This window comes from Otolemur garnettii, unplaced genomic scaffold (assembly GCF_000181295.1).
Source record: "Otolemur garnettii isolate 467f Iridium unplaced genomic scaffold, OtoGar3 scaffold00044, whole genome shotgun sequence".
NCBI classification, from domain to species: Eukaryota; Metazoa; Chordata; class Mammalia; order Primates; family Galagidae; genus Otolemur; species Otolemur garnettii.
The window spans coordinates 4,962,771-4,990,489 of NW_003852439.1; the positions used below are offsets into that span (position 1 = coordinate 4,962,771).

General features: G+C 47.2%; 1 protein-coding gene across 1 annotated transcript in view; it reads right to left on the reverse strand.

The window, feature by feature from the left end:
- ABCC1 (ATP binding cassette subfamily C member 1) overlaps nucleotides 1-27,719 on the reverse strand; it is a 149,970-nt gene that overhangs the window by 46,464 nt on the left and 75,787 nt on the right. The window contains exons 8-16 of the mRNA XM_023513856.1: nucleotides 26,865-27,095; nucleotides 26,064-26,241; nucleotides 24,761-24,922; nucleotides 21,529-21,621; nucleotides 19,181-19,384; nucleotides 9,934-10,080; nucleotides 9,168-9,255; nucleotides 6,078-6,156; nucleotides 2,390-2,516 (exon numbers count right to left, since the gene is read on the reverse strand). Of these exons, the coding sequence (XP_023369624.1) occupies nucleotides 2,390-2,516; nucleotides 6,078-6,156; nucleotides 9,168-9,255; nucleotides 9,934-10,080; nucleotides 19,181-19,384; nucleotides 21,529-21,621; nucleotides 24,761-24,922; nucleotides 26,064-26,241; nucleotides 26,865-27,095 (1,309 nt within the window). The remainder of the gene's footprint in view (nucleotides 1-2,389; nucleotides 2,517-6,077; nucleotides 6,157-9,167; nucleotides 9,256-9,933; nucleotides 10,081-19,180; nucleotides 19,385-21,528; nucleotides 21,622-24,760; nucleotides 24,923-26,063; nucleotides 26,242-26,864; nucleotides 27,096-27,719) is intronic.

Sequence of the window (27,719 nt, forward strand, 5' to 3'; positions counted from 1 at the left end):
AAAGACTGAAAGGTGAGAGATGTAAGTCTCACAAAGAGAAAAGAGCGTTCAGGTCAGAGGGAACTTCACGGGCAAAGGCCCAGAGCTGAGGCATAGGAACAGAAAGGCCAGTGTGATGGGAACATGCCTCAACCATGAGAGAGAGGGACAGGAGACGGGCGAGAGGGCAGCAGGAGGCTCACGCTGAGCTAGGGGTTATGGTGAGGAAAGTGACCCGTAGAGGACAGGTAATGAGGAACCACTGAAGATTCTGCAGGAACAGAATCCAAGGGGACAGGCTGAGAGTGAACCCCAGGTACCATGACTCTTAATCTAAATTCTCAAATAACTAGACTGCCAATTCCAGTATCCTCAACTTACAAGAGGCCAAAATATGTGGCACAGCCTCACCTCAGAACACAGATAACTCCAATATGGAAGCACAATCCATGCTTACTAAAACATTTGAGGGGGAAAAGAAACATTTTAAACTTCTTCCTACCACTCCCCTTACCAAGGCACGACAACCAATCACGAATAATTATCTGGCCCCAAATGCCAGTAGTGCTGGGGTCACGGACACCTGGGGTTAAAGGAATAGAATGCAATACGGATTCCACTGAGATTTGGAATTTTCTTCTATTAACCTAACCCACATTGCCCATTCATCTTACTTTATAGCAAGTACCTGAAAGTAATGATACAACAGTTCTTAAATGCCATTAGTTTGGACTCAACAACTATAAGGTATATTTTCTAAAGGGCATCACATAACCAATGAAGAAAGAATTTTGCTCAATAAAAACAATGGCATAAACTAGCATTCCCAAAAGTGGGTTCCAAGAGACAGTAGTTCTGGGGAGGTAAACAGCTCTATACAGACGATAAAGAGTTATAGGCAAATATGTCAGGGCCATGCAGGGTTAAACCAACTTTTTTTTTTTTTTTTTTTGAGACAGAGCCTCAAGCTATCCCCCTGGGCAGAGTGCTGTGGTATCACAGCTCACAGCAACCTCCAACTCCTGGGCTCAAGCGAGTCTCCTGCCTCAGCCTCCTGAGTAGCTGGGACCACAGGCACCCGCCACAACGCCTGGCTATTTTTTGGTTGCAGCTGTCATTGTTATTTGGTGGGCCTGGGCTGGATTCAAACCCGCCACCTTAGGTGTATATGGCTGGTGCCTTAGCCACTTGAGCCACAGGTCCCGAGCCTAAACCAACTTAAATAGGTTTTTCTCTCCTTGCAGGACTTCTGAGAGTCTTTCCTTTGCTAATTTTTATTATAATTCTCTTAGAAGGAAGGAGTCAGAGTGTACATTATTCCCAAGCTTGTTTGAGCCTGGGGCCCTTTACTCCCCAAACATCCTGCAAGATGAATTTGCAGCAGACCACACTCCAGGAAATGCTAGTGTCAAGAAAACTTTACGGAATCTATTTTTACATGAAGAAAAGGCCTTCATGGGAGTGAACTAAATGGAAAAGAAGGATTTTGATTTCCACTGGGATTCAACCTGCCAAACAGCCTTAAGTCCACTCTCGGGAAATTTCAACTGAGTTCAAAGTACTCCGTGTATTTAAAAGCAATAAAACCATAGTCTTTTTTTTTAGCCCCATGTTGATAGTTTGATGAACACTCTTTTAAAAAGTGCTCTAAGAAAATATTCCAACCACATAAATCAAAAATTTTAAGTTTTGGCTCGGCGCCTGTGGCTCAAGTGGCTAAGGCGCCAGCCATATACACCTAAGGTGACGGGTTCGAATCCCCAGCCCGGACCCGCCAAACAACAATGACGGCTGCAACCAAAAAATAGCCGGGCGTTGTGGCGGGTGCCTGTGGTCCCAGCTACTCGGAGGCTGAGGCAGGAGACTCGATTGAGCCCAGGAGTTGGAGGTTGCTATGAGCGTGATGCCACGGCACTCTACCCAGGGGGATAGCTTGAGGCTCTGTCTCAAAAAAAAAAAAAAAATTTAAGTTTTATTACAAGAAGAGATACACAGAGACACTATAAAGAGAAAGGACAAGCCAGAAAGATTCACGCATAAATAGACCGTGGGAGGAGAGGTAGGATGCGGCCAGAGACAGGGAGGGAAGGAGCGACAGGAGGGCTCCAGGAGCATTAGTGTGTTTACTACCTATTAATCAAGTGGCTACCACACGCCGAGCACTATTCCAAGTGCTGGGACACAGCAGGAAATAAATGATACCCAAATCCTGCTTTCTAAGATGGCACAGGGTAAAACAGAAAGAATGGGCAGGAAAGAGACAGATGGAAAGAGAATGAGGAGGAGAGAGAGACCCTGCTGCTTGCAATTCTGGCACAGAGACAGTCATAGAATGACCACCGTCAGTCTCAACCTTCCACACAGGCCATCAGCCCCCACCTCTGTGCCCCGCCCCCAGTCCCTGTCATACCTTGATGGTCACATGCCCCTCCACTTTGTCCATCTCGGCCAGGAGAGCTGAGAGCAGAGACGACTTTCCACAGCCCACTTGGCCCACCACAGCCACCAAGGCACCTTCCGGAATGGAGAAGGTAATGCTGAAAGACAAAAGACATTACCCTGCTCAGCTGCACTGCTAGGCTGGATTTACCCAGAGTAGAGAGAGACCGAAGGCAGGGCCCGCACAGGCAATGAGGCCTGGAAGTTCCTACTGAGCTCAGAAGAGCTAATCATCTCAGCAGGCCTGCAGGTGTGAGGCAGGTAACAGGTGCCAGGATGGAAATACATCTGAGCTGAACGGAGAGGTGTTAGTTAACTTCCCTGAGGGCACAATGTGATCTCTGGACAGCTCACAACAAACTCCAAGGAAGAGAAGGCACAGCCTGGACACAGAAACCCAGGAACAGCTAAAGACAGGCCCAGAGGGGTGAAGTGTCAGGGTGTGATCAGGGGTGCCATGGCACTAAAGAGGAAAGTGGGTGGTGGCCAGGCCTTGGAAGACCTTGAAGGACATTACACTAAGATGTCCCTGCTTTGCTTCTAGCTGAGACTCAGGGAAGGGTCTGAAGGGGAGATGGACATGAATGCATCTCTGCTGAAATCATCCTTTAACAAATAGCAGTTAGCAAAATGAAATAAGCTCAATGTTCTACCAGCATGACTGGCTGTCACATGACATGGGACAATTCCATGTCACTCCCACTGCCAACAGCACAGCAGAGCTGGGATTCCACTTGCGTTCACGGCCAGCACACCCAAGGCTTTCCTGGGTTCATTTGCATTGACTCTGCTTTTCAACTACTGCTATGATGATTTTGAAATACTACAGAAATGCTGACAGATTTTGCTGTCATTGTTTAATCCTTTTGATCCTGCTTCATGGTAACTGATTATTCTTCTATTTCCATGCTGAGAGGGGGCATGGACAGGAAGCCCAGTGACATGACATCTGCCACTGTCCAGCCAAGATTGGAATATTTTATTTATTCATTCATTCATTCATTAAGAAAGCATTCCTTCATTTTTATTCCACAGAAATAGCCATGAAAAAATGCAAAGGGGGTGCGGGTAGAGAAAAGACCTCATAAGCAAGAGAAGTGTGGCTACTGCACAAACATAGACATTTAAAATTATTTGCATGCACAAAGCCACGTAAAATTATGTGCATGCAGATAACTGATAGCAGATAAAGTCTAGTTAGGCCTGGGGACTTCAAAATGAACTCTGAATTTTGTTTTTTCCCCCTCCTAGATTAGCTCAGAAGGCAAATGTTTTAAGCAATTTTTCAGGATTTTTTTTCCAAACTGATACGAGGGTACACATTTTTATGTTACATTGTTCTCACTTCCAAGGTCAAGTTCAAGTTGTAGAACACGCCTCTCCCATTGTGCACATTAGGTGAGATCCCGCCAAATGCCCTCCCTTCTCCTGCCAATCGTCCTCCTCACCTCTCCCCCTTGCTAGACTCTATGTGTGTTTTATCATTCATATGAGCATGTAATTGTTTATATCTTGGTTTCACATTAGTATTTGAGTACACTGGATTTTTTTTTTTCCATTCTTAAGCTAAATCAAGCAGCATTCAGGTAGGGTGCATAAATGTTAATTATTGAAATTGCTTCATGTTGTGTGCTTCCCTTAACAAGTATTTCCTTATTTTTGTTGGTTTAAATCCAACTGTATCTGCAAATCAGATTGCAACCCCTGCTTTTTTCTGATTTCCAGTTGCCTGGATTACTGTTTTCCATCCCTTCACTCTGAAGTAAGGTGTGTTTCTTGGAAGCAACAGATATCTGGCCTGAGTTTTGTACCCAGTCAGCCAGCCTATGTCTCTTTAGAGGAGAATTCAAGCCAATCACATTCATTGAGATAATTGATAGATATGGTGCAGTTTTGGTTATCTCATTTGTCAGAGGTCCAGAGCCTCTTTTTATCCATTTCATCACTGTGGAAGCTAGGCTTTGTTCTTTAATTTCTGGGTGAGTTTACTTTGACAGTGGACCATCAGGTTGGTGATTATGAAGAATGGGTCTGAGTACATCCTATAGAGCTGGTCTAGTTATGGCAAATTTCCTCAACACACGGATGTCAGTAAAGTATTTGATTTCTCTATCAGAATGAAATTCAGTTTAGTGTGATAATAGGATCCTGGGCTGAAAATTGTTTAAGAAGGTTAAAGGTCAATGACCATCCTCTTCTGGCTTGAAGATTTTTGGCTGAAAGATCTGTGGTCATCCCGATGTTTTTCCCTTTGTAGGTAATATTTTTCTTACTCCTGGCTGCTTGCAGGATTTTCTCCTTCATATTAACTTTGGCAAAGTTAATTACAATGTGTCTAGGAGAATGCTTTGCTTGGATTGAGTTGTGCTGGGATTCTGAAACTACGACTTGAATTTCTATGCCTCTCGCAATGCTTGGTAAGTTCTCCGCCCTAATGTCTTGGAATAGGGCACCGGTGCCTTTAGGATCATCTTTTTCTCCTTCAGGAATCCCTATAATTCGGATGTTTGATCTTGAGACTGGAATATTTTAATACACTGAGAAGAGGGAAGATTTGACTAGATAAAGGAGCCTCTCAGAGTTGCAAGGAGAAGAGGGACTGGAACAGGATGGCCTTTGAGACTGGAAGGACAGAGGGAAGGAGGAGGGCACAGATAGAGACTGGGGTGGAGCAAAACAAGAGAGAAAAGCTATAATTGAAGCAGACTGGATTTAAGTTAGACACAAGGAAGAACTTCCTAGACACACAGTCCCATCATGAATTTTATACAGTTTCTTTTCTCTGGAGAGTATGTCCCACAACTGACAAAATAAAGCAGCAATTTAGCTACTTAGGGGATAATGACTTAGGGCGACAGGGATAAATCAGGCCCCTGAAAAGTTCTTGTTGGCCTTGTTGTGGGCATTCTTTAAGGAGGCCTAAAAATGCTGCTCAGTGAGGCCACCAGTCAGAAAGAAAAGGTACTTGACGAGGTGCTAGGGAGACCAGGCCAATTCTCTGGACACCATATGCTTCAGAAAGATAAGGACTGTGGTGGGCAGAGTGCCAGGCAGAAAGCTGCCCAGAAAGGGTGAGGCGGCCAGCCAGGGTACTTAGGAGAAGCCAGGGAAGAACAATTCCACCCTGACAGGAAGTGCATGCGGACAGAACAGTGGTCAGCCGGCCCAAGCTACATCATAGCCTCAGACCTGGCCTAGTCAATCAGGGCACCCAGCCCCTCCAGAGAAGGTGATTGGATCAGGGAAGGACACGTGACCCGTCAGGAAGGGAGGAGATGCCTGAGAATTAGGCAGCACAAAGGGAAGTGGCACAAAGAAAGAATGGAGAAAGTTCTGATGGCACCAAGTCCCTGGTCCATACCACACCTGAAAGTGGAAACTCTATTTTGTAAGCCCCAAGCCCTTTTGTTGTGTAAGCAAACTGTGCAAGGTTTTTGTTACTTAAAATCAGAGGGGACCCTCTGGGCTATGCACTTTCATATCTGCTCCTCACAATAGCCCAAGTAGGTCTATGTGAACCTGTTTTCCAGAGGGGTAGACTGAGGCTCAGAAATGCAAAGTGACAAAGCTGAAGTGTGGCAAGAATTCAAATCCATGTTTAACCGAAGCCCCGTGGCCCGTCTCCATGCCACCGTGTGTGTGTCTGTGTCTCAGCTTACCCATTCAGCGTGGGAGGGTCACTCCTCACCCAGGTGAAGGTGGCATTTTTCATGGTGATGCTGTTGGTCCCCCCACCTCCTGAGAAAAAGTAACAAACACATCAGGCATAGATGGAGTCATGGGCTAAGTGTGAGTAGAACACCCAGTTTTCTTTTTTCCCTGGTCAAGTAGTTCCAGCCCAGATGCTAGAGACTAATGGTGCTGGGCATTATCTGGTGGCAGTAGCCACAGTTTCTGAAAGAAGAGCCCCAGCCTGCAGTTTTGGAGGCAGCCTCACACCCAGAAAGCAGAAGGAAACCACAGAGGGCTTGGCCTCCTGAGACAGGAGGTTACGCCACCCTGATGGGTGGGAGAGCCCTCAAAGGTTACTCGAGGCCCTGGGGACTCCCTGGCCTTCTCAGGCAGGCTCAGGGCAGCTCTAGCAGAGTGGCCCTCACCACACACACGGGCCCTCCTTGGTGCTCAAGGCCAGGTCCTTCCAGCCCAACAGCCACATGCTGTTCCTCTTCCTCGCTCTAGCTCCAGCCACAACACCCTGCACACATCACAGTAGGTCAACCTTTCTCAAATGCCAGCCACTGAAGCAGAACGTGAAAAGGAAGTGTGGCCTTACAGTATGGGAGAGGGGAGGGCGGTTACGACAAAGCCCACATTGTAGGCTGCCGGGTCTCCCAGACTCCTAGCACCTGTCAGTACGCACTTGTCCTCTCCTTATTTTCCTCTTACTTCAGTCCCTCACCTAAACAAACAAACAAAAGTCTTTTACTTATGAGCCACCTTAAGATCCCCTGGAGATAACATAGTGGGATTTTTTTTTTAAGCTGTCAAATGCAGAAATAACTTCCTTCCTGCAACCTGCAGGGAGAGGAAGTAACTGGCTAACCTAGGTTAACCTTGTCCCTCAGCTCTGCCCGAAGAGAAAAGGCACTCAACCTGAACGAAGAAACTGGAAGGTGCTATTTACAGAATTCAACAAAAGCCCCCAGTGTGAAGGGAGCCGGGAGCCGCAGAGAACCAGGGAGCTGCCAAGGGGCCCTCTCTGGCACACAGAGAGCTGAACAAACACATTAGACTCAAACCACCCCAGAAGCATCTGTCAAGGCCAGAAGGAGGGGCTGAGGCCTGGGCCGTACCCACAGGTGACACTCCAGTGAGCTGTGAACAACTTTAGTAGTGAGAAACTTCCTCAGGCTGCCTCAAACTTCAGCCTGTGTTTTGCAGAGAAATTTGACCTACAGGAGAAGGCCTCACTCTCACATTGTGTGAGGGGTCTTGGTTCTCCAGACAGCAGAAACCAGATGACCGCAGGCCAGGGATAGGGGGAGGATGATGGCCACTGGTTCTCAATGGGGAGAAACTATGTCCCCACCAAGGGACATCTGGCAATGTCTGGAGACAGTTGGGGTTGTCAAAATTAGGGTGGATGCCACTGTACCTAATGGATAGTGTCCAGGGACGCTGCTCCACCCTGCGTGGTATACAGGGCCACCTTCCACAACACAGGATGGGGCATCCCCAGATGCCCAGAGTGCCCAGGAGGAGAAACTGTGACCTAGGGATTGAGCTGAGAGCATCTCACTCGTACTAGAGTGAGACTACCACAATCCATTCAGCATCTTCTGTGCACCAGGTGCAGGTCAGATGCCTCATGAAGATGCGTGAACACCGACCTGGCACCAGACAGGGCTCACATATTATAACCAGAACATGCTCACATTAGGTCCTCTGGCCATATGTATTAGGCTCTGGAGCCGGACTGTGGGTTTGAATCCCTGAGCTACCATAAGCAAGTTACTTAACTTCTCGGTGCCTTAATTTTTTTGTCTGTAAACTAGGGCTTATGATCATAGAATCAACTCCAGAGGGCTGTGGCAGAGTGCAAATGTGGCAATACATGCAGCGCCCTTCGAGTGACACCTGGCACACAGTAGGTACTCAGTAAATCTCAGAGAAGCAACACCTTACGGCCAGGAGAGCACAGATTCCAACCAACTGGCTGTGGGTGTGAGTCCTGCCTATACTTTTTAGCAGCTGTGGCATCTCAGACAAGTCACTGAGGCTGGTTTCCTCATATGTAACACGGGGTTTCCATTGGCATCTGGTGCCGTGGTGAGTGTGGGATGAGACAGTGCACTGACATCCCTGGGAAAGGACACGTGTGGGAGGACCAGCCTCTGCATCACACTGTCGCTGCTCTCAGTGCCATTAATATTTGTTATTAATTGTCTGGAGAAGCAGATCTAAACAAAATCCCTGCTCAGGAGGATCAGCTGGGGAAGGATAAATGAACAAGCTACCAACAAAAATCTGTAACCCCATGCCAAAATAAAGCTACTTGTGTTCCCATTATCCAGAGGAAGAAACTGAGGTTCAGACCTAAATATACACAGCTCATGAGTGGGGGAGGTTGGCCATTCTCCAGAGTTCTTATTTGGCCTGTCCATGTGCCCAGAACAGAACCAAGGTTGGGCTCAACTTCGGGCCCCTGGAGAGTGACTCTTGGGGGATGTGTCACCCAGTGGCTGCGTCCCAGCAAAAAGCAAAAGTGGGCCGAGTGTGGGGGCTCACACATGTAATCCCAGCACTATGGGAGACCAAGGTGGGGCAAACCTTTAAGCTCAGTATTATGAGACCAGCATGAGTAAGAGTGAGAGACCCCATCTCTACTAACAATAGAAAAAAATAGCCAGGCATTGTGGTGGGCACCTGTAGTCCCAGCTACTCTGGAAGGCACAGGCAGGAGGACTGCTCAAACCCAGGAGTTTGAGGTTACTATGAGGTAGGCTGACTCACTGCACTCAAGCCTGGGACAGCAGAGCTACACTCTGTCTTTTAAAAAAAAAAAAAAGAAAGAAAGAAAGAAAAAGAAAAAAGAAAGCAAAGGTGCAAGTTCACCCTCCTGGATGTGCACAAGGAGAGAAGCCCTGGAAGAAAGGCTTCCCTCTCCTTCCATGCAGCTCTGCAAAGACTCTGCTTCCTGGGGGCTCACAAATAAGCCGCTGGGCAGAGCCAGACCTAAGGGCAGCCAAGGAAAAGAAATTCCAGCTGGGAGGGATGGGCGGGAGGTGGGGAAGCCAAAACGCACACACCATCTTTCATAGGCCGCCGCTCGATGCTGTCGGGCTCCAGCTCCTCGTGGGAGAGAAAGATTCTGAGGCGTTTGAGGGAGACACTTGCCTGTACAGAAAGTAATGACAGTGCACAGTTATTTTTAAAAAACAATTTTTTTTTTTTTTTTGCAAAAACAAACTGAGGCTAGCTTTCAGTGGTTTACCCCGGGTGTGGAGGGGCCCACATCCTCCCCCTTATTTCTGAAGGCTTCATGTTTCTTAGAACAAGCCTATACTTTAGAATAAAAACCTAAACTGGGTTTTGGTTCTTGTTTGTTTTCCTCCATAAGCCCACAAAAAGTATTCTAGAAAAACAGGTCAGAGGCTCGGCCTAGATGAAGAGGGACCACAATGACAAAGGTGATGGGCCCCCTCAAATGGCCCGGCTATGCAGGCCCCTCTGAGATACTCCAGAAAACCTCACCATGGACTATGACTGCAGGAAATGACTGTTTGGTTTGGTCAGGTATGATATTGGTATGGTAATTATGTATGAAGAAATGCTTGCTGAAGCATTAATTGGTGAACTGTCCGGTAGTTTGGGAAATGCTTTAAAATTCTTCAGCAAAGAAAGAAAATAAAGGGAGAGGTGGGTGAAGGAGGGGACCAGAAGGAGGACCCGAGGAAGCATGTGCTGCAAAATGCTGACAGTGAACCTGCGTGATGAGAATGTCAGGTGCACGACATGACTCCGTGCTGGCTGCTCTGTGTCCTGGACCCCAGAGCCCCTCTGAAGTGCCTGTACCTGCACGATGCTGCTGATCACCATGGGGAGAATATTCAGGGGGAATCGAAGGATGTTGAACAAGGCCAAGGACACGAAGGCTTTCTGGGCATCGAGGACGTTGTTCTTGTTCACAGTCACGTAGACAGCAAAGGTACAAAGGGCCACCTGCAAGCAGAAGATCCTGCTGCCAGCCATCCAGGAGTGAGGGTCACAGTCACGGTCACAGAGGCAGTTCCACCACCCCAGGGGAGCATCAGACCCACCCCAAGCGGCCAGGACTTCCACTGTAGTGTGTAGAAAAGCTGAGGGCAGTGTCTAGTACACAGCAAGCACTCACTAAACGCTCAGAGAATGAAATGGATAAATGAATGACCAGGGATTGAAAAGTCTGACCTTTCCCACTGACATTCTTAGCAACTCACGGGCATTCTTGGTGTTTGTCGACACCAAGCATCATCCAGCCACTACCACTGGGACTTTTGCCCCTGCATATTCCTCTGCTTGAAACCCTCTTCCTATCCAGATGGTGGCCTGGTTCCTCCTGCTCACCCTTCAGAGAGGGTGTCCCTCCCATGCTACCCAAAACAGCCCCGCTATCACTCTCCATCCTTTGACTATGGTTTATTTTTCTTCATAGCACCTGACAACTAAGTTCATAAGCTTTTCACTGGGTGCATATGTTGGCAGCACTGTACAAACAACTTGGTAAGACTGCATAACCTTGGTATATCAGTGTCTCCCAGCTGTGTCCGTGTGGACATGTGGTAGTGTCTTGGTGGTGGCGTTCATTATGTTTTGTGTTTTTGTGTGCAGTCACGAGAATGTTGGATATCGCAACCCGTTGGGCTCCTCTACAGTTGGAGCTTGAATTAGAGCAATGAGCAAACATTAAATTTCTTATTAAATTTGGCAAGCGTAGAAGTGAAATCAGGGACATGTTAGTCCAAGTTTACAAAGATAATGGTGTGAAAAAAACAGCAGCGTACAAGTGGATTAAACATTTTCTGAGGGGAGGGAAACCATCACTAATAGAGAGGTCAGGGCAGCCAGTAACAAGACTGATGAAAACACGGCAAAAATTCATCAAACGGTATTTCAAAATTGTCAGCTAACTGTGAGCAGCATAGCAGACTAAGTAAACATCAACAGGGGAATAGGAAAATCTTAACTGAAGATCTTGGCATGATAAAGTTTCGTGCAAAAATGGCCTGAAGAAGCTAACCAGTGAACAAAAGCAAAGCAGAAGTTTGCCAAGACCTACTGGAGAGGCAAAATGCTATTTTAGGTCATGTTAACACTGGTAATGAAACATGGGTATCACCAATGCAACCCGGGAACAAAGCATCAAAGTGCACAATGAGGCTCAGCGCCTGTAGCTCAAGTGGCTAAGGCGCCAGCCACATACACCTAAGGTGGCGGGTTCGAATCCAGCCCGGGCCTGCCAAACAACAATGATGGCTGCAACCAAAAAATAGCCAGGTGTTGTGGCGGGCACCTGTAGTCCCAGCTACTTGGGAGGTGGAGGCAGGAGACTCGCTTGAGCCCAGGTGTTGGAGGTTGCTGTGAGCCATGATGCCACGGCATTCTACCCAGGGCGATAGCTTGAGGTTCTGTCTCAAAAAAAAAAGTGCACAATGGAAGCCAGACAATTCTCCACCACCAAACATTTTGTCAGTCCAAATAAAGAACCAAAATAATGTCACTGAACTTTTTTGGTATCAGAGGAATTATTCATGATGAATCTGTGCCAACTGGGCAAAAAGTTAACCATTTTCTATCTGAAAGTGCTGAAAAGGCTACATGAAAAAGTTAGACAAGAACAACCTGAACTTTTTGCCAACAACTCATGGCTCTTGCATCACAATAATACACCAGCTCACACGGCACTGTCTATGAGGGAGTTTTTAGCCAGTAAACAAGTAACTATATTAGAACTCCCTCCCTTACTCACCTGATCTGGCCCCCAATGACTTTTTGTTTATCCAAAAATAAAGAAAATATCGAAAGGAAGACCTTGTGATGACATTTAGGACATCAAGGGTAATATGATGACAGCTCTGAGCGCCATTCTAGAAAGAGAGTTACAAAACTGCTCTGAAGGGTGGACGGGGCACTGGTGTCGGTGCACAGCTTCCCAAGGGGAGGACTTCAAAGGTGACTGCAGTGATATCCAGCAATGAGGTAGGTAGCACTTTTTCTAGGACGAGTTTGTGAACTTAACTGTTAGACCTCGTATTCCATGTATTTATTGTTTGTCTCTTGTACTGAAAGGCCAGCTCCACAAAGGCAGGGACTTTGTTTTGTACAGGAACAAGGCACTTAGTTCCTAGAACAATCCCCAGTATTTAAGGACACTAAATAAAACGCTGGGTGGGTTTGCCCCCACGCCCAGGGCTTCAGTGGTCTCATCTGTGAAACAGCCATGAAGGATAATACCACGGTTTAAAGTTCCTTCCAACTCATATAAGTATATGATTTTATGTACCGAGGAAAGGAACCCTTAAAAAAGAAAAAGAAACAAGCAACCACCATGTGTTGGCAAGCCACTCCTTTTGCCACAGAGACAGACCTGCCCTAATCCCTGCAGTGGATCCTGGGATTTTACTACCCAAGGTTCAGTGACACTGAGCCTGGTTTTGGTTGTCTGAGAGCAGCATCAGACTGCTTGACAGGAGAAAGACAGGGCCCCCTGAGTAGCACAGGGGCTGAGCTGCCCTGTGTAGGAGGGAGATACACAGTATCTAACAGATAGCCATGGCCACAGCCAACAGGCACGGGGTCACGTGTCCCTCCCTCCCTGCTAGGGACAAGAGCAGCGCCAGTGTTCCCAGGCAAGGCTAGTAAGTAACATGATCCCAGAGGCTCATCCTGTGCACAGTATCACAAGCAATTTGGAAAACCTTGGACTCTGGCAGTTGGACAAAAGTCTCTACCCCCGTTTGAACCCTTTGCTTCTAGAGCCATTAAAGGCTTTCCCTGGAGACATGAACTCCCTGGGTCCCTGCCTGTTAGAGCTCAGCTCAGACTTCCAAGAAGTCAGGAGACTTGCACTTGAACCCCGCCTCTGCTGTAGCCGAGGTCCCATGTATTTTCAGGGTCTCCATGGCATCATTTCATTGTTACCTTCCAGAAAGTCACACAGCTTAAAAATAAAAACCATATTCACTGCGTATCAACTGTGTGACCCCAGGTATGTCACTTCAGGTCTACAGACCACCTCTGTTTTCCCAGCTAGGAAATGGAACATGATATGCCTTTGAGGGCTATTGGCAGCAAGAAATAAGGTACTTCTCCAGAGAGCTTAGCCTGGGGACACAGGGCCTGGGGCACAGTAAAACTCAATGGAGGGCAGTTTTTATTTCTCGGTGTTGGACTCAGTTCAAACTGCTTCAGCCATTCTTCCAAAGAATCTATTAACCTGGTCCCAAGGGCAAAAGCCCTGTCCTGCTGGCAAGCAGAGCTGGTTCATCTTCTGGCTTTTGACATTAACGAGCTATATGAACCTAAGACAAGGCAGGAACTTTCCAGGCTCCCCTGCCAAGGAGGAGGGCAGGTGCTCAAAAGGGCACGGACACACGATCCCTGGATGTCCATACGTGGCGGTGCCCCTCACCTAAACAGTAACAAAGCACTGGCCTCTTACCCAAAGGTGTTCTGTACTCAAAACTCCCCATGTAGAGCCACACGATACAATATTATTCGGCTATAAAAAGGAATGAACCCCACACTCCACCCGACCCCTAAAACCCTGATGCTTCTGTGAACAGACATCAGAGCTTTCTGCCTGCCCAGCACCTACTGCTCTGTTTTTGGTAATACCACAATTTTCCTTTGGGGTACTGAACCTCTCCCAATCTCAATCTATAACCTTTGGCCACAAATAAGCCCCCTCTCAAGCCCCACCTCCAGCCCCAAGCTCTGACAGAAGCCACCAGAAACCACATGATCCGGCCTGGCCAGTCCAAGCATCCTGTCTCCCTGGCCCCAGTGACTAATTCAGGAACAAACATGTGACCAGCTGCAACCAATGAGACTCAACCCTACAACACTGCAGGAAGTACTGAGGAAATGGGACGGCATGCACGGGGGTTGCTAAGGACCATTTGCCAAGGCTCCTGTGTTCTCGGACTACAAGTAAAAAATGACATGTCTGATGTCTCCACAGACCCTACATCAGCAGTTCTCAACCTGTGGGTCATGACCCACAGTAACTGTATTAAACGTCGCAGTGTTAGGAAGGTTAAGAACCACTGCCCTACAATCTGGTTGGCAGAGAACTACAGGAATAGGTGATAACTACAAGGGATGATAATCAGTCTAAAGAAGGCAGCTACGTGGTGAGAAGAAGGCAAGACTCTTGCAAATCATCCAAGATAGAAAATGGTCACTATCGATGGCTGCCTGGAGAGGCTATTTTAAGAAAGTGCATTAAGTGGACATGATAAATGCCAGGCTCCATATTCCAGAAACACGTGCCTTCCATCCTGGTGGCTGGCATCCCCGGGCCTCTGTCTTCCATCACACCTACCTCTGGGTAAACACCTCATCATCCTTTAAGCACAGGAATCTGCCAGTGGAAAGAACTCGCAAACACCTTCCAGGAGAACTAAAGATCACATATTTTATCCTAATGTAGTCAGAGGCTTCGGTGTCTTGGCCAGGGCCAAGGTCTCCAAATGACACCCAGGCTTGTCTGTTTCTTGCCAAGAAGCTCAACAAACTATCTCTGGAAGCCCGTCACCCCCACCCCTTCCCCAGTCATGTAGAAACAGAGAGGCAAATTCAGAGGTCACGAGAAGCTGGACCTGCTCTTACACGCCTTTGGTTGTGGCTCCTTAAAGGAGGTCAGGGCAGGAAGCGGTAAGCAAAGGGTCAACACATTCGGGTGATGACCTGGAAACTGCGGATTTTGTCAGAGCAAAAGGTTAGGAGGAAACTACCCACCCACTCCTAAGTGGGCACAACTCAGAGACTAAACCTTGTGGCTCGCCCAGGCCGACTGCAGGTCTTCCACCAGAGAAGACCACTCAAAATGCCACCAGTTTCTGCATGACCTGCTATTCCTTGTGTAAAAGCAAAGTAAGAAAAAGTTGTAAGTACAATCACGTTATTTATCACACCTATCCGCCGCTGTGCTGACTCTAGACTCTCCAGAAAATATAAGAAAGGGAGAAAGGTGACTGCAGCTGAAGGGACGGCCTGTGGCTCTCCACTGGAGGGAATTTCCCCCCAAGGGAACAGCTGGCAGTGCCCAGGGCCACTTCCAATTGTCACAGCTGGGGAAAGCAGGGAGAGGTACCACTTGGCATCTAGAGGGTAGAGGCCAGGATGCTGCAAAACATCCTACAATGTGCAGGACGGCCCCACCACCCTGAGACAAAGGGCCATCTGTCCACACAGATCCTCAGCGCTGAGGTCCCCAGTCACTGCTGTACATAGACCATGTGGTACAGTTTTAATTATTTTCACCATGTGAACCCATTACTTTCTATTTCTAAACCAAAATTTATCATATTCACAGAAGCAAAGAGTTCACAGTCACATTTAACACAGACTATGAAACAATTTTAAAAAAGATAATAAAATGAACAACACTCTCATCCAGTCTGATATTATTTTTACTTCTAACACACACACACACAGAGTCTATCAACACCCTAGAGAAAGCCCGGGGACTAGAGTGTGAAAAGAATGCCACGGGCAACACAGAACACCAGGGTGCTGGGGCAGGAGGGATTGCAGGGAGCACACAGTCCCAGAATAGCAAGGAGATGCCATGTCTTGTTCAACTCTAGTTCCCTGACAGTGGTCACCTGGAGGGCCACCCGAACATACCTCAGTGGGAAAGAAACCATGAGTGATTATGGACGTCTGCCCTGGGCACAGAATGGGGGATGGGAGGAAGACAGCGCCCAGTGTTTGAAATCCCTGCAATCTAATCCTTCATTTTTGATATGAGAAAGGCCAGAGCTGGGGAGGTAAAATGACCTTCAGCTTGAGGTCACACTGCAAGCTGGCTGCAGAATGCAACTGTTCTGACTCTCAGAAGAACACTCCAGCCCTGTAAGCCAGAGATTGGACCAAGCTCCACATCTGGCCCACACCTGTTTACAGAGGGCCTGTTGAGTTCACAGGAGATTTTACATTTTGTTTGTTTCAAGATGGGTCTCACTCTGTCCCCTAGGCTGGAGCGCAGTGGTGTCATCAAATTTCACTGCAGCCTTGAACTCCTAGGCTCAGATGATCCCCCCACCTCAGTCTCCTGAGTAGTTACACCACGATTGGTTGGATTTTACATTGTTAAATAGTTGAAAAAAATCAAGACACCTAATATACAAGACATGTACAAATTATAACAATTCGAATTTGAATTTCAGTGTCTATGAATACATTTTTATGGGAGCACAGACATGCCCATCCATTATGGGTCTAAGACATATTGTGTACAGCTGCTTCTGCATGCCCCTAGCAGAGACAGGTATTTGTGACAGAAACCATATGGCCCAGAGAACCTAAAATATTTACTAGCTGACTCTTTACAGAAAAAGTTTGCTTACTCCTACTTTTTGCAAGAGTCTCTCAAACTTGAATATGCATGTGAACCACATACGGGGAACTTGCTAAAATTCAGATCCTGTTTAGTTGATCTGGGGCGAGGCCTGAGTGTCTGCATTTCTAACCATCACCAGGTGATGCCAGTGCTGCTGGTTCTTGGACCACACCTGGAGGCGTGAGGATTGACTCCAGGGGGTCTCCAAGTATGGACCCAAAACAACAGCACCAGCAGCCCCTGGGCCCCACGTGGACTACTAAATCTGAAATTCTCAGTGGGCCCCCCCCAAGATGTGTTTTAACAAGTTCTTCGGGTGTTTGTGATGCCAGCTCAAAATTGAGCAGCCTCTGTCACACAGGTCTAGACGCAAGAGATTTAAGGTGAACTCCAACAAAGCCTAGCAATGAATACATTTCCATAACTGGTGAAAAAGCTGGAGTTTCCCTAAACCTTTGGCTGGTCCTGGTGGTGACTTACGCCTAGAATATCAGAAATTTGAGAAGCCAAAGCAGGAAGACCACTTGAGGCCAGGAGTTTGAGCCTTGCCTGGGCAATGTAAATCTCAGTCTCTATGAGTCTAAGTCTTGAGACTCAGTCTCTACTAAAAAGTATAGACATAAAAATTATCTAGGCATGTTGGTGTATGCCTGTAGTTCAGCTACTCTGGAGGCTGAGGCAGGGGGATCTCTTGACCCCAGGAATTTGAAGTTGCAATTACTTATGATTATTTGATCACACCACTGCAAACCAGCCAAAAAAGAAAAGCTTTGTATTTATCAAAATCTTTACTTCATAGAAACTTCCTCTAAGAACATATTTGCTAACCTAACTAAGAAAGAATCGTCATTAACAGCACAACATTACAAAAAGTGTGACAGTTAATAATTCAAAGACAGAAAGAAAAAACAAGCAAAAGGACGTGATCTAAAGTCATCCTTAATCACCCTCGGAAATTGCTTAGAAGGGAATTTCCATAGTCCATCACTATATGGCCTCCTGGTTTAGGGCTAGCGTTGTACAATGATAATGTGCACTGTTGTCTTTAAACTTTTCAAAGCTGGCTAGGCAGGTACAGGCACATTAAAGTACCCCAAGACGTGAGTATCAGAACATCCAGCAGCATGGACCGTAATACAAGAGGAGAGGGACCAACCCATGTGGTAAGCAATGGGAGACAGGTAAGTTCACCAAGGCACCCCTGAGTCCAGGACAAGCACACTTCATTAAAATAAACAGAGCAGCTCTGATTGCATGAACCAAGAGGAGATACATTATGTGGCACAAAAAAAGATACAGGACACCATGTATGGTGGGATTCCATGTATGGGTAAATACATAGAAAATATTTTTTAAACACCTAGGTGCTCACATTTGCTACACAAAACTGTCACTTTGGAGAAGAGGGGAGGACAATATACTTTTCATTTTTTATCATCCCTTATGATTTGAAATTTTTTTATAGTGAATGATAGATATTTGTTGAGCATACACAAATATTGTTCGAGGCATAGAGGATATAGCAGTCAAGAAAAAAAACTTCCTGCCCTCCTAGAGCGGACATCCTAGTGGGAGTGACAGACAATAAACAAAACACGTAAATTTTAGAGCGTGTTTGGCAATGCCACTCAACATATGGTCGTCAGGTCACTCACAAGCCACACTTTGTGACCAGCTGGTAACAAAATAAGTAAACAAGACTATGGCACAAAGCATGCTGTTTGGTTCAGCTAATATTTTTTTCTTGTAAGAACCTCTCAGTGAGGCCAGGCACGGTGGCTCATGCCTGAAATCCTAGCACTCTGGGAGGCCGAGGCAGGTGGAATGCCTGAGCTTGGGAGTTAGAGACCAGTCTGAGCTACAGCAAGACCCCTGTCTCTAAATAGCTGGATGTTGCAGTGGGGGCCTGAAGTCCCAGCTACTCAGGAGACTGAGGCAAGAGGATTGCTTGAGCCCAGGAGTTTGAGGTTGCTGTGAGCTATGATGATGACACTCTACCCAGGGTGACAAAGTGAGACTTTGTCTCAAAAAAAAAAAAGAAAAAGAAAAAAATTGCTCAATGAAAGAATCAGAGAGAACTGGCTTACATCCTCGCATATACTCCTTATCTCACAGTGAACAGGTAACAAACAGTTCCCAAACCAGCTGGCTAGAAGATGGTAAGTATTGAGAATAGAATGAAGTTTTATAAGTAGTCAGAGAGTTCTCACTGAAATAGTGATCTGTTAAAAATACGGTAGAACCCGCTCGGCACCCATCACACAGTGGTTACAGCATCAGCCACATACACCGACGGTGGCAGGTTGGAATCCAGCCTGGGCCAGCTAAAACAACAATGACAACTGCAACAAAAAATAGCCAGGTGTTGTGGTGGGTGCCTGTAGTCCCAGCTATTTGGGAGGCTGAGGCAAGAAAATCGCTTAAGCCCAAGACTTTGAGGTTGCTGTGACCTGTGATATCACAGCACTCTAGTGAGACTCCAGTCTCAAAAAATAATCCCAAAAAACAACACAGTAGAACCTTCATATTTGACCACCTCTTTAAGTTGACCTAATTTTCACAGACTGGACATGCACCACATGTAGGCCTGGTTCCTGTGCCTAGTTTGTTATAGTCCCTGGGGTGGTCAACTAACTGAAGTTCTACTGTATTTAGGTACGAAAACAAAACAAAATATAAAACGACATGAGCCAGGAAAAATTTGACTTTACTTACCAGGAAAGGTGTGCAGACCCAGGTGAAGGTCCCCACAGCTGCCAGGTAAGCTGATTTCTTCAGCACCTTCAGCTCCTCCTGCCTGATGTCCAGCACCTTGTCCTTGAAGGCCAGCTCCCAGGCATAAAGCTTGAGTACTTTGATCCCGTTAAGCATCTCGTTCATCAGCTTGATCCGATTGTCTTTGCTCTTCATGTGGGCCACCTTCCAAGACAGGGGCAATGTGCACTGCATCTGGGGGCTGGCCCTGACATCAGACTGTCACTCCACACCACCAACTATTACAAATGACCCTATGTCCTCTTGGCCCTGAGAACATGTCAAAGGGCTCCTCTACCAAGGGGGGGAAGTACTTCAAATCATGTTAGATTAGACGTCAGAGAACCCTATTTGATTTAGAATGGAGGAAAAGAGACAAGAAAAACCCTTCTAGTGTCTAGACAGGGAGGGACCTGGGCCCTACTCTGCTGACCCAGATATAGGAAAATGGTGTTTTTCGTCTCTGGTTTCTTATTTTCTTGCTTGTCAGCCAGTACATGGTTGTTAAAACAGTGAAATGTTTCTGTACCAGCTGGCGTTGGTTCCAACCAGTGGGTGCTCGTGCTGGACAGTTGTTAAATATTTTTAATACCACCCAGCCTTTTCTATACATCAGGCACTTTTCTAGGCATTTTACATAAATTTGGCCATTTAATGCTCACAGGGACCTTATCATTTAGTGCTGGGGTCATCCTTAGATCACAGACTGAAGAGACTTCAAGCCAAATGACCTGAAGGGCAGTAATGGGAAGTGTGCCAAGGCAGGCAGCTCAAGGACGCCTCCACACCTACAGCATGAAAGGTGACTTAACCCCAATCACCCCCACTCCATGGGACCTCTCATTCCGACAGGCGGTGTCCTGGAACTCATCTGCCTGTGACGCCATCAGTGTGGCCAAGTGCTCCCATTTGCAATTCCACAGCACATCCTAAGTATCCATCGACAGGGGAGCAAACTGGTCCATCTCTAGTATAGGCCATTAGGTACCAGTTCAAGAGATGAAGTCAGGATATTTGGCACAGTGTGAAAAGGCACCTGAGATCTGGTGTCAAATGGTATGATCATACTGCCAGACAGGACCATTTGGGTAAAAACAGATACGGGGATAACACCACAAAAATGCACAGATACACACCAAACTGTTTAATCAGATCTGTATATGAACACATAGAAAGTTCTAAAAGAATTCTCTTCAGTGCATTCACAGTGGTTGAGAGGGTAGGGAGGAGGACATCATGTTCTAATCGATATACTTTTGTATTTATTTAAGCTTTTTAATAATAAATCATTTGCTCCATTACTTGTGGATTTCAACTTTGTTAAAATATGAAATATCTCTAAAAATACAAAGTGGAATGCTGTGCCCAAGGTAAGAGCTTAATGGGGGGCATGGAGTGGAATAGAGGGTAATTTTTAACTCACATCTTGAAAGCTAAGTCACATATACACCTAATGAACGATTCCATGGAAATTACGGACTTGCTTTTGGGTTCACAGACATGGTGACTTCAGCCACCAGGCCACTAGGTCTCACTACCTCAGGAGCCCTCAATCTGGGCTGCCCACCATGACCATCTAGGAGGCTGTAAAATGCTGATGCCTCTTGACTCAGCACCTATAGCACATGATTACAACACCAGCCACATACACTGAGGCCGGTGGGTTCGAACCCAGCCTGGGGCCAGCTAAAAAACAAAAGTAACAACTGCAACAGGCTCAGTGCCCAAAGCACAGTGGTTATGGTGTCAGCCACACACACTGAGGGTTCAAACCTGGCCTAGGCCAGCTAAACAGCTGCAACAAAAAAATAGCCAGGCATTGTGGTGAGCACCTATAGTCCCAGTGACTTGGGAGGCTGAGGCAACTGCTTAAGCCCGAGAGTTAGAGGTTGCTGTGAGCTATGATGCCACAGCACTCTACCCAGGGCAACATAGTGAGACTCTGTCTCAAAAAAAAAAAAAAAAAAAAAAAAACAACTGCAACAAAAAATAGCTGGGCATTGTGGCAGGTGCCTATAATCCCAGCAACTTGGGAGGCTAAGGCAAGAGAATCACTTAAGCCCAAGAGTTCGAGGTTGCTGTGAGCTGTGATGCCATGGCACTCTACCCAGGGTGACCTAGGAGACTCTGTCTCAAAAAAAAATGCTGATGCCCAGGTTCCAACCACATTAGTAGGGCCTGGACACCAGCATTTGTCAAGTTCCCCAGGTGATTCCAACAGGCAAGCAAGGCTGAGAACACCGGAAGGAACTTGACTAAACCTCATGTGGAGAAGATAGCCTGGAGCCCTGCAGAGACAGACACCTTACCTGGTAAGTCTTCGTCTTCATTGCCATGACAGCATTGAGGGGCACCATAAGGATCATCACAGCCACCCCAGCCAGGATGGGGGGCCCCAGGTTCTGAGGAGGGAAAGGAGACTCTTAATCACTCAGCAAACAGGAGAGGACCAGGACCTTAACAGCTTACACAAGCTGATCCACCCTACTTGGACTCTGCCCAGCCAATTCTGGGCAAGATGTGTTACTTTTACCCAATGACTGGGTATAAAGAGTTTGCAAATTTATTTCTGAGCATTTCTTGGGTGCCTCCTAAGCCCTCTAAGAACACACAGGGCCACAATCCCTTATCCAAAGGGGTTTCATCCTTGGGGCTGGATGAATTCTCCAAGAGTCTGAGAAAGGTAAAAAGGCAGTGCGTAGGCTGGGCATGATGGCTCAGCCTGTAATCCCAGCACTCTGGGAGGCCAAGGCAGATGGATTGCCTGAGTTCACAGGCTCGAGACCAGCCTGAGCCAGAGCAAAACCTCCTCTCTAAAAATAGCCAGGTGTTGTGGCAGGTGCCTGTAGTCCCAGCTACTTGGGAGGCTTAGGCAAGAGAATCGCTTGAGCCCTAGAGTTTGAGGTTGCTGTGAGCTATGATGCCACAGCACCCTACCATGGCGACTAAGTGAGACTCTGTCTCCCAAAAAAAAGGCAACAAGTAGAAAACAGTGAACACAGTCACCTGTTTGTCCTGAAAGCTGCTCTCAAGTTCTAGCATCCAGAAACTTAGATTTCAGGAGACTTTGCACCATGAAAAGAACTGATAAGAGCGGTTCTACGTCTCAACTGTTTGGACAAACCATAGGGTTTATGCTGAACACCCCTTTTCCTTTTGTGAGTCTGGATTTTGGGGACATTCCAGGCAAAGGGTGCTTACACAGCCAGTCCCCAGTAAAAACTCTCAGCACTCAGTCTTGCCCGTTTGGCAACATTTCACAGGTGTAATTGTAACTTGTTGCTGGGTAATTAGGTGCACCTTGTGTGACCCTACTGGGTGAGGAATCCTGGAAGCCTATACACGGCTTCCCCTGGACATTGTCCCATTGTGCCTTTATTCTTCACTAACTCTGCTGCATTAAATTAGAGCCATGGATATGATTGTATCCTGAGTCCTATGGGTCCTCCCAGTGAATCCTCAAACCTGGTATGGGCTTGGGTACCCGTGATACATGTTTATGTCATATAAATTCTTACAACCTCGGCAGGGCACAACACAGCACTCTAGAATCAAATGCACTGATTTTTCGGCAGCCAAACAGGAATATTCTCAATGAAAGGGATAATCAAGATTAGAAAGACCTTATCAGTCCAGGTGAAATTTTACCACCAAATGAGTTAAGCAAAACTTTCCATTTTCAGAGCCTTTGGATTTTGGGATTTGTAGATAAGAGGCTTAGACTTGTCTTATTTCCCCATCTGCAGATAAGGAAGCTCTGTTAAAGAAAGGTTAAGTGGTCAGTGGCCAAGACAAGATACACATCTCCACCTTTGACTTCTTTCTAAATTACACAAATAAAAAGACACCTGGAGAAGTTGGCTCCTTGTGTGTTTCCTTAGCTGAAACTTATTTCCCCCTCAGCATGGAACTGTAAGATAATGTAACTTTTCTCCATTAGACATTTAGGAAAACAAGAGTATTAACCTCTTCAAGGAAGTCTCCCTCATGGACTCCACTCCCAGTTCTAGAAAAACGTTACTGTTGTTCCAAATGGTTTTGTGACCTCCCTCTGCCCAGTGAAGACTAACCTAGCTTTGAGGATGAAGATGATTCCTACTAACAACCAACTCTGGTGGCAAATGATAGTAGCTAAAAGATAATGAGCACATTTATATATCAGGTACTGTTTTATTATTTTGTTTTGTTTGGGGACATGGTTTAGAGACAGTGTCTTACTCTGTCAGGAATGCAGAGGTCACAGCTCAGTGCAGCCTCCAACTCCTGGCCTCAATCAATCCTCCTGCCTCAGCCTCCCAAGCAACTAGGACTACAGGCACAATGCCATCATACCCAGCTAGTTTTTTTATTCTTTTTTAAATTTCTTGTAGAGATAGGATCTTGCTATGTTGCCTAGGCTGATCTCGAATTCCTGGGCTCAAGCAATCTTCCTACCTCAGCCTCCTGCATAGCTCAGGCTTCAGCTGCCACCCCCAGCTCCAGGTACTAAGTTATGAACATTATCTGTATTAATTTCGCTGTCCCACTATATCTATGATGACAGGTACCACTATTATCATCAACTTAAAGATGAGGAAATTGAGGCTTAGTGACATTAAGTAACTTAATGCAAGGTCACAGAGCTAGAAATGGAAGAAGCAGGATTTGAACCCAGGCAGCCTGATTCTAGCACCTATGTCCATTCTCTCACACTGTATTTTCATGGCCAAATAGAGAAATCCCTCCCTTAGTGGGAAGAAAGGCATGTGCAAAGACCCAGAGGTGGGAAAGCAAAAGGCATGTGTTATGTTGGGAGCCTCTTTGCTAATCCTTTTATTTTAGGAACTGTCCCTCCCCACATGGAAGAACTGTCAATCACATTGCTTTTGCAATGAGAGAGGACATGTGACCGAGGCTGGCCAATCAGAGAACTCTGCCTCCTGGGACACAGTGATTGGTGCTGAGACATGAACAGGACTGTGCCAGGCCAATTAGAATGCTCCTTGGGACTCTGATGAGGTCTTCACTTTACTCTGCCACTATCTATAAAAATGACATAAGCCCCAACTCATTTGGGTAAATCTTGCCAAGAACGAAACCAACTCAGAGAAAACCAGAGCCAATAAAGAACAAGAATGAGACTCCTGAATCCACCCATGCCCGGAGCTAATCCCCAGACTTTTCTGTTATGTGTAGCCCCAAAGTTCCCTTTATTTGCTCTGGCTATTTAGAGATAGGTTTCTATCCTTTGCAACCTAGAGAATGTTAACCAACATAATCAGGGACTAGTGAATAAACAAGTTGGTTAGCACCTGGGAGGATGCAAAGGGGAGATATGGTGTGTCAGTCACAGAATTGTTAATTAGGCAAAGGGAACACAAATCTGACAACTCACAAAGTATCTAGGAAGTAGTGAATGGGCCAGAAAATAAAATGTGAATGATGGCAAGAAACGCCAATGAGCCAGAGACACTCTTGTTGACACACACTCCCTCTTCACCCCCCTGCCCACACATGGACGTCCCTTCCTACACACAAAGGTGAACAACGGCAAACACCCACCAGCCACAGGAGGTAGAGAGCAAGGATGACTTGCAGGGGGGCTGACCAGATCATGTTAATGTATGTGGCCAAGTCCATGAACCTCTGGGCGTCCACAGACATGAGGTTGACGATCTCCCCGACTGTAGAGGATTTTCTGGCTGCATTGCTGATCACCAGGGCCTGTGGGACACAGGATAGGGAAAGAGGGTGAGTGTGGTAAGTGAAGAGCCCTGTACCCTCTGTCCAAGCCCATGGAGAGGGAGAAGACTCTCCCAGCCCATCTGTGCCTTCACCAAGCCCTATAGACCACACTCACTGCCGCCCCACCTTGAGCCCCCCAATTTGGAAGGGACCTTAGGCATCCTCAAAACAAGAGCTTCGCACACTCTAATGTGCGCACACACCACGGGAATGTGTTATAGTGCAGTCATGACTGAACCTACAGGTCTGGGATGGGGCCTGGACGCTGCACTTCTAACAAGCTCCCAGGTCATGCTGGTACTGCTGACCCAAAATCCCAAGGAAGGACAAATTTTAATTTTGGCATTCCCGACATCTGAGACTAGATAATTCTTTGCATGGCTCCCCTGTGCACTGCAGGATACCTAGCAGCATCCCCGGCCTCTGCCCAATAGATGCCCTCACCCCCACACGTGACAACCAAAAACATCTCCAGACACTGCCAAATATCCCCTGTAGGGGAGGGGCTCAATCCCCCAGGCTGAGAACTGCCAGTCTGGGCTACTGGTTCTCAAACACAGCTGCACACTATCACCTGGGTCCTACCTGAGCCCCAACCGCTTAATTGGTATGGGCGAATTTGGGGCATCAGGAGTTTCTTAAGCCCCCTGGGAGAGTCTAACTCACAGAGAGGGCAGAGAACCAGTGATCTAGCCCATTTTTCCTGATTATCCATAAGCTTGTCTCTTTGTAACTCATGGGACAAGCAGTGTCCTTTCCCCAAAGGCAATAAAAATGAAGGGATCGAGAAGGTCATTTTGTTCTTTAAAGGTGTATATACACAAACGACTGCTGGATGCTCTATCATGCAGAGAATGTACTGTCCTCAGTTCAAATTGGGAGAACCAGCTCAATGTACAGATATCCACACACTGACCCATGAAGTCAGCTGTGCTATGGTAGGATGCCTGACAGTCACCATCCTTGCCCCCTGTGGTCACTGGGGCCACCCTCATCCTGCTGCTCCTGAAGCTGGACTGGAGACCCCCCTGCAGTTACCCCATCAAGTCCCTTTGGGTTCCGTGGCTGCACATGGGGACATCAAAAGCAGCCTGCGTGGCGAGCTCGCGGCCTCCCCTACCTTGCGGTAGACAGCGCCGATGACAGCCGTCTTGATCCTCATGCCGCTGACGAAGCAGATGTGGAAGTACTGGTGCAGCACCAGGGTCTGCAGGCAGGCGCTGACGAATAGCAGTGCCGTGTAGAAGTAGCCCTGCCAGTCCGGGGCCTCCTCATCGTTCACAAAGTTGATGAGCAACCTGCCAGGGAGCAAGGGACGGCCAGACTGTGACACCCAGCGGGAGGGGAGGCAGAGGTTAGAACCACTACTCTCTCAGGTGATGGCACTTCAGTTTCACAGATGGAAAAACAAACCCACAGCGATCCCACTGTGCGGGAGGTCCACACTGCTCATGACAGGGCTCTCTGCCTTGGCCATCCTAGCAATAAGGATGCCTTGGCGTGTCATCTCATTGCTAACATGTCACCCAAAGGTGACCCAATTGGGAATACAAGGGAAGGAAGGGAAGAAGATGAATGCATGGCCCCAGAGAGACAGAAAGGCAGAGGGGCAACCTCCTTTCTGACTTCCAGTTTCCTAGCTGTGGTTTTTTATGAGATCTGCCAGCATCTCTTTGCTCTGTTTCCCCAAACAATCCCATAGCCTCCCCCGTTTGAATTCACAGGAGTCCAGTGGGTTTCAGCTTCTTGCAATCAAAGTGGCCTTAATGACAACGGTAATTAAGCAAAGCATAAAACAAAGCAGGTCAGGATGGAGGCTGCCAGCCTGAGGGAGCACACCACAGGACCCGGAGGTGTAAGTCACACAGTGAAAGGTCAAATCAAGGACACAACAGGGGGCCAGCAAGAGGGGAGGTCTTACTTTAAGAGCTCTGGGCCAGCAAACATCATCAGGTCGTGGATAGCCTTAAATAAGAAGCTCATGAGGAAGTAGGGCCCAAAGGTCTTGTATAACACCTTGAACAGAGAGGGGTCCCGCTCCTTGTGGGGGGACTTGATAATCAAAGCCTCTGCCTCCTCGTTCACGTCCAACTTGGAGCTCCCTTTCGGCTTGGCAGGATCCTTAGAGGAGTATACAATCTTCACTGGCTGCCTAGAACACAAGGAGGTGAAACAGTTGTGGGCCCACCGGAGACGAAGCCCACCACCTGAGGCGGGGGCCTGGGGCCGTCACCCTTCAGGGAAGGCAGAGACAAGGTCGACAACCACTGCAGAGAAGCAGCTTAACACAGTGGTTATGAACACAGAGACAGGAGCCACAGGTTCAAATCCTGGCTGGGCCACTGGCCAGCTCTGTGATTTTAGACAAGTTCCTTAACCTGTCTAGGACTTGGTTTTCTCATCTATAGAATAAGGATAAAAGTGCGACCCGCTTCATAGGGCTGTTGTAAAAACTGAGATGGGTGAAAGGTTTAGAAAAGTGCCAGCCCCAAAATGATCTCCAGAGGCAATGCAATCGCTATCAGAATCCCGTGTGGCTTCTTTGTAGAAACTGAGCAGTGAATTCTAAAACTCCCATGGAGGTGGCGCCCATAGCTCAGTGAGGAGGACACCGGCCATATACACCCAGACTGGTGGGTTCGAACCCGGCCCAGGCCAGCTAAATAGCAATGACAACTACAACAAAAAAATAGCCAGGCATTGTGGCGGGCAGCTGTAGTCCCAGCTACTCAGGAGGCTGAGGCAAGAGAATCACTTAAGCCCAAGAGTTTGAGGT